The sequence below is a fragment of the Salvelinus sp. IW2-2015 genome, linkage group LG11 (assembly GCF_002910315.2).
Source record: "Salvelinus sp. IW2-2015 linkage group LG11, ASM291031v2, whole genome shotgun sequence".
Lineage (NCBI taxonomy): Eukaryota > Metazoa > Chordata > Actinopteri > Salmoniformes > Salmonidae > Salvelinus > Salvelinus sp. IW2-2015.
The window spans coordinates 27,448,148-27,455,392 of NC_036851.1; the positions used below are offsets into that span (position 1 = coordinate 27,448,148).

At 48.4% G+C, this 7,245-nt stretch overlaps 1 protein-coding gene across 1 annotated transcript in view; it reads right to left on the reverse strand.

The window, feature by feature from the left end:
- The window catches only part of LOC111970107 (ruvB-like 1), a 14,459-nt gene extending 7,252 nt beyond the window's left edge, over nucleotides 1–7,207 (reverse strand). The window contains 5 exon segments of the mRNA XM_023996624.2: nucleotides 2,120–2,209; nucleotides 2,293–2,444; nucleotides 6,218–6,350; nucleotides 6,513–6,599; nucleotides 6,907–7,207. Coding sequence (XP_023852392.1) covers nucleotides 2,120–2,209; nucleotides 2,293–2,444; nucleotides 6,218–6,350; nucleotides 6,513–6,599; nucleotides 6,907–7,047 — 603 coding nt within the window. The 5' untranslated portion in view covers nucleotides 7,048–7,207.
- Nucleotides 7,208–7,245: the final 38 nt, after the last annotated feature.

Here is a 7,245-nt window from a genome sequence, read left to right on the forward strand (position 1 = left end):
ATAGGGGAGACTGTGTGTGTGTACCTGTGGGTCTAGGGGAGACTGTGTGTGTACCTGTGTCTAGGGGAGACTGGTGTGTTACCTGTGTCTAGGGGAGACTGTGTGGTGTGTGTTACCTTTGGTCTAGGGAGACTGTGTGTGTACCTGTGGTCTAGGGAGACGGTGTGTGTGTACCTGTGTCTAGGGAGACGTGTGTTGTACCTGTGTCTAGGGAAGACTGTGTGGTGACCTGTGTCTAGGGGAGACTGTGGTGTGTACCTGTGGTCTAGGGAGACTGTGTGTGTGTACCTGTGGTCTAGCGTTGGCAATATCCAGTCGTGTAGCGTGACGTCTTGGATAATCTCTTTCTTCTTGTGGACGTCCCCCTTAGGCAGCGGCACATACTCCTCAGCCTCCAGGTAAACTCTGTGGCAAATGTGTCACACCGACCTTGTCTCTGAGCACACCCCACACATGGAAGAATCGTTCAACACAGAACACAGGCATCAAATATTAACCCAATCCCATCAGAGGTGGTCAGGTGGCTGAAACTAGGCCAATCCCATCAGAGTGGTCAGTGCTGAAACTAGGCAATCCCATCAGAGTGGTCAGGTGGCTAAACTAGGCCAATCACTTCATAGAGGAACAAAAAGAAGGGATGGGAGGAGTGAGACAGGTGTATGACTGGACTCCATGCCATCTCAAGGAAGGCATGAAAGAGGCGGGGGGATGAAAGAGAGTCAGGAGGCTGTCAACAGCAACAAATGTAAGGCCCCCGTCCACCTACACCCCAGCCACCTGTCCCCCGTCCACCTACACCCCAGCCACCTCCCCCGTCCCACCTACACCCCCACCCACCTGTCCCCCCCCCTCCCACCTACACCCCCAGCACCTGTCACCCCCGTCCCACCACACCCCCCAGCCACCTCCCCCCCGTCCCACTACACCCCAGCCCACCTGTCCCCCACACCCCCAGCCACCTGTCCCCCGTCCCACCTACACCCCAGCCCACCTGTCCCCGTCCCACCTACACCCCCAGCCCACCTGTCCCCCCCGTCCCACCTACACCCCCACCCACCTGTCCCCCCCGTCCCACCTTCACCCCCGCCACTGTCCCCCGTCCCACCTACACCCCCAGCCCACCTGTCCCCCCCCGTCCCACCTACACCCCCAGCCCACCTTCCCCCCCCGTCCCACCTGTCCCCCCCCGTCCCACCTACACCCCCAGCCCACCTGTCCCCCCCGTCCCACCTACACCCCCAGCCCACCTGTCCCCCCCGTCCCACCTACACCCCAGCCACCTTCCCCCGTCCCACCTACACCCCCAGCCCACCTGTCCCCCCCGTCCCACCTAAACCCCAGCCCACCTGTCCCCCCCGTCCCACCTACACCCCCAGCCCACACCTGTCCCCCCGACCCACCTACACCCCCAGCCACCTGTCCCCCCCGTCCCACCTACACCCCCAGCCCACCTGTCCCCCCCGTCCCACCTACACCCCCAGGCCCACCTGTCCCCCCGTCCCACCTACACCCTCGCCCACCTGCACCGATTAAAGAAGCCGTCAAACACAAGCGTCAAACTATGCCATGAAGTCGTTCACCAGAACAGAGGAAGCGGAGGAGAATAGAGAATAGGAGAGATAGAACCCAGGGCATGAAGAGCTGAAGGAATGCTACAGTAGAGAGATGAAACAGAGCCGGCATGAAGAACTGCCCAGGAGGAGATAGGGAGAATAAAACCCGAGGATTAGGAATACGAGAGAGATAGAATAAAACCCCAGAGAGAGATTATTATCGGAAAAAAACCCAGGAGAGAGATAGGGAGAATAAAACCCAGGAGGAGAGATAGGGAGAATAAAACCCAGGAGGAGAGATAGGGAGAATAAAACCCAGGAGGAGAGATAGGGAGAAATGAACCCAGGAGGAGAGATAGGGAGAATAAAACCCAGGAGGAGAGCGCACTGTTCTTTTAGTGTTGTTTTATTTGGGGGGTATTCTTAGTTTGTGTACTTACTCCGTTTACAATTACTCTGGAATTAAATGTTTGAGCCATTGCAAATGTGTAATTTGTGTATGGGAGCCTTTCCAAAGCGAGTGTTTGTATAGAAGTGTACTGTAATAAGTGGAAGTGTACCGATACCTTGACGGCGCCACTGTTTGCTTCAATGTAGATCACGTCTCCCGCTTCCACACGTTCCTTCTGCAGGCTCTCATAAATACTGGGATCCAGCTACAAAAACAACACAGAGACAGACAGTGAGACACATGGGCAACTTCTATATGGACTGGTCTAGCCTCTGACTCGTGCCTGACCTTGAGCTGCTTGGTGCCCTTGCCAGTCTTCAGTCCGATGATGACGTGGCTGATGGTCTTCCCATAACCACCCATGGGGTTCTCTGTCTCACAGGGGGTCAGCTCTGTAACCTCTCCCTCATACACCTCCTTGGTCTCCTTAATACGCAACCCTGGAGGGGGGAGGACAGGGTCACACACACTGAATGAAGACTCTGTAAAACCTCTTGAATCAATAAAAACGCCACATCTTTTGGTCTACCTGGTGGATCATTTATTGGAGAATGTGAGACAGTGTGTGTACAGTGCATGGTCCTCTCTTTGTAATGTGATCACACTGTAGCCCTTGTTCCTCCTGCATACAGCCTCCCGGTGTGTGAGTGGCAGGAGGGGGGGGACACTTCTGAGGGAGAGACCATCTGTCAGAGGGCTCTTATCAGGGGGGTGTCGACAGGCTCAGAATGTACCCCGCCATTTTCCTCCATCGTAAAACTTGTGTGTTCTGTGGTGACCACCACTCTGCTCTCAACCCACACTCCATTTCCTTCTCTGTGACAGGTAATGTCAACACTCCAACAAACCCCTTTCCCCAATCCATCTCCAAGGCCATCCTCCCCAGTGTCAGCCACACTGATACCCTCCCCTAGTCCTGCTTCTGTCCAGCAGGAGGAGAACACCTGGAGTCTATTCTGATGGTGGTGCAGCAGGTGAATGAAGGGTGCAGCTTTATCTGGTCTCCAATTGGCCCAAGCTTATGAGCGTGTGTTAGTGCTGAGCGATTAACCAAATGTTTGTTTTTTAAAACAACTACTCGACCGACGTCAGTTCAATTATTTTAATTCCATTTTTTTTTCTTTTTTTTCCGGTGGGCTTTTTGTGCAGACAAATCAGATCATGACCAAACTATGCGATGTAGTAGGGAGTTGTAATTTCCAACGGGCCAATATTCTACATATACTGAACAAAAATATAAGCAATATGTAAAGTGTTGGTCCCATGTGTCATGAGCTGAAATKAAAGATCCCAGAAATGTTCCATATGCACAAAAAGCTTATTTTTCTCAAATGTTGTGCACAAATTGGTTTACATCCCTGTCAGTGAGCATTTCTCCTTTGCCAAAGTAATCCATCCACCTGACAGGTGTGGCATATCAAGAAGCTGATTAAACAGCCTGGTCATTACACAGGTGAACCTTGTGCTGAGGATTTTCTTTTTCTTTTTTTACAACTAAAATGTGCAGTTTTGTCACAGAACACAATGCCACAGATGTCTCAAGTTGAGGGAGAGTGCAATTGACATGCTGTCTGCAGGAATGTCCACCAGAGCTGTTGCCAGGGAATTTAATGTTCATTTCTCTATCATAAACCACCTCCAACGTCGTTTTAGAGAATTTGGCAGTACGTCCAACCGGACTACGTATAACCACGCCAGCCCAGGACCTCCACATCCGGCTTCTTCACCTGCGAGATTTCATCCGGACAGCTGATGAAACTGAAGAGTATTTCTGTTTGTAATAAACCCTTTGTGGGGAAAAACTCATTCTCATTGGTTGGGCCTGGTTCCCCAGTGGGTGGGCCTGCCCAGTCATGTGAAATCCATAGATTAGGGCCTAATTCATTTATTCCAGTTCACGGATTTCYTTATATGAAATGTAACTGGGTAAAATCTTGAAATTGTTGTATGTTGAGTTTATATTTTGTTCAGTACAGTTTTACACATTAAAACGTGGTAATTAACGACAATCACCATAATCCATTGCGCGTCTACTTGTCCGGTCTGTGTTTCTTTTACGCCTGCTACGTAAAAGAGAGAAGAATGCATAATCGAGAGGGATAGAGAGCAGTTGCTTTGAGATATCTCTACCTGAAAATACATGACCTAAGTGATTGATAGTTGGTATTCAGCAGTCATAAAGTATGCCTTATTTACTTTGAAGAACTACTAAAATAGTGATTTTGTCAGACAGCTTTAAGCAGCAGCTCTATATGCAGAAATCGCTCTGCCGTTTCCTGGTTGCTAAAATTATAACAGTCCGCCTTTATGTGAGAAAACAAGCAATGTTTAGAGAATCATTGTACCATCTAAACCGCTGTGAAATAAACTCAGCAAAAAAAGAAACGTCCCTTTTTCAGGACCCTGTCTTTCAAAGATAATTCGTAAAAATCCAAACAACTTCACAGATCTTCATTGTAAAGGGTTTAAACACTGTTCCCATGCATGTTAAATGTTCCATAAACAACTCATGAACATGCACCTGTGTAACGGTCGTTAAGACACTAACAGCTGACAGATGGTAGGCAATTAAAAAGTCACAGTCATGAAAACTCAGGACACTAAAGARGCCTTTCTACTGACTCTGAAAAACACCAAAAGAAAGATGCCCAGGGTCCCTGCTCATCTGCGTGAACGTGCCTTAGGCATGCTGCAAGGAGGCATGAGGACTGCACATGTGGCCAGGGCAATAAATTGCAATGTCCGTACTGTGAGACGCCTAAGACAGCGCTACAGGGAGACAGGATGGACATCTGATCGTCCTCGCAGTGGCAGACCACGTGTAATAACACCAGCACAGGATCAGTACAGCCGAACATCACACCTGCGGGACAGGTACAGGACGGCAACAACAACTGCCCCAGTTACACCAGGAACGCACAATCCATCCATCAGTGCTCAGACTGTCCGCAATAGGCTGAGAGAGGCTGGACTGAGGGCTTGTAGGCCTGTTGTAAGGCAAGTCCTCACCAGACATCACAGGCAACAACGTCGCCTATGGGCACAAACCCACCGTCGCTGGACCAGACAGGACTGGCAAAAAGTGCTCTTCACTGACGAGTCGCGGTTTTGTCTCACTGGGGTGATGGTCAGATTCGCGTTTATCGTCGAAGGAATGAGCGTTACACCGAGGCCTGTACTGGTGGGTGGAGCGGGATCGATTTGGAGGTGGAGGGTCCGTCATGATCTGGGGCGGTGTGTAGACTGAGACTGTCTGCAATGACAACAAGCTCAATCTCAACGCTGTGCGTTACAGGGAAGACATCCCCTCCCTCATGTGGTACAATTCCTGCAGGCTCATCCTGACATGACCCTCCAGCATGACAATGCCACCAGCCATACTGCTCGTTCTGTGCGTGATTTCCTGCAAGACAGGAATGTCAGTGTTCTGCCAGCGAACAGCCCGGATCTCAATCCCATAGAGCACGTCTGGGACCTGTTGGATCGGAGGGTGAGGGCTAGGGCCATTCCCCCCAGAAATATCCGGGAACGTGCAGGGGCCTTGGTGGAAAAGTGGGGTAACATCTCACAGCAAGAACTGGCAAATCTGGTGCAGTCCATGAGGAGATGCACTGCAGTACTTAATGCAGCTGGTGGCCACACCAGATACTGACTGTTACTTTTGATTTTGACCCCCCCTTTGTTCAGGGACACATTATTCAATTTCTGTCAGTCACATGTCTGTGGAACTTGTTCAGTTCATGTCTCAGTTTTTGAATCTTGTTATGTTCATACAAATATTTACACATGTTAAGTTTGCTGAAAATAAATGCAGTTGACAGTGAGAGGATGTTTCTTTTTCGGCTGAGTTTATATTTTCAATAACCAAACATTTTGTATTTTCAGCTGGTGTAAAAAAACCGAAATTAAAAGACACAAAAACTAAACAATTACGAACGGGAAGCATAGAAATAGCGCATATTGAACAGATCTACCGCTTCTTAGACTTGCTTTCAATGAGAAAGATAGGACTATAACTCACATTTCTATGTGAATTTAGTCAGGTCACCCAAAAAGTTACATACTGCAGCTTTAAAGTCCCCCCAAAAATGTGAAACTGAAATCAAAAACTGGGATAGTTTTTTACATAATCGAACTGAAAAAAAGCACAACTCGCTCAGCACTAGCGTGTGATCCATTCCCAGTGGCCCTGTGTTTGTGTGTGGCCCCTCACCTATGGCCCTCCTGAAGTTCTCCATCAGCACCTCTGTTTTCTTGATCTCAGAAGAGTAGACCTCACTGCCCACCATGGGGCAGAAGGGCACCTTGTTGCCGAGCTCCTGTGCCATAGCCAAAGCCAGGGCGGTCTGCAGGGGGGAATGAGATGGTGCAAAGTATGGTTGGTCAAAGTCTCTCAAGTTGTATTCTTTCTATTACTGTGGAGGCCAGGAGACACAGTAAGCATATCAGACATTTCACAATTAAGACTTTGGGGTATCATTGAAGTACTGCAGTAACATCTTGTCTACCTTTCCTGTACCGGGAGGTCCAGCAAGTAAAACTGCCCTTCCTGACATCTTCTTTGAGCGGATCAGTTCCACAATGATACCACAAGCCTGTTGACAGAAAACAAAAGTACAGAACATCCATTAAAAAAAATACACTTGGCTTTGCCAAGCCCAGTTGGTAGTTGTTTAATTGAAAATGAGGAATAGAATAATAAATAATACATCTAAGAAAAATGCAATACGAAGTAACGTGATTTGTTCTGTACGTGTTCTCAACTTGACTACCTGGTTAAATAAAGGTGAAATAAAATAAATAAATAAAAATTCTGAAATACAGTGGCTAGCTAAATAACTAAACGTAACCTACTTTTGATATAACGTTAACTAGTTAGCTTGGCATCTCGTTTGCTAATACCTCTCTTGCGGTCTCCTGTCCAACAAGACCTGACGCATTTTGCTTTGCGTTCCCGGCATCGTCTAGCCCGAGTCCTTTCACATGGCTATGAGACGCGATGCGCTGGGTTTTCGTGGTGCTTTTGACTTCCTCGATCTTCATGGCTGTGAACGTCTTATAAGAAAGCAACAAATGCAAACAAAAATGCCCACTTCCTGATCGTTATTTTTTCACCTTTAGAATTGGCGCGGTAAAACAAAACAAACAAATGCGATCTGTTTCAGTGAGGTATGATACGAACTGTTTCCATGTGGGTTACCAAGGAAGTTGAAGGAAATACCACCCGAAAGTTCATTTTTT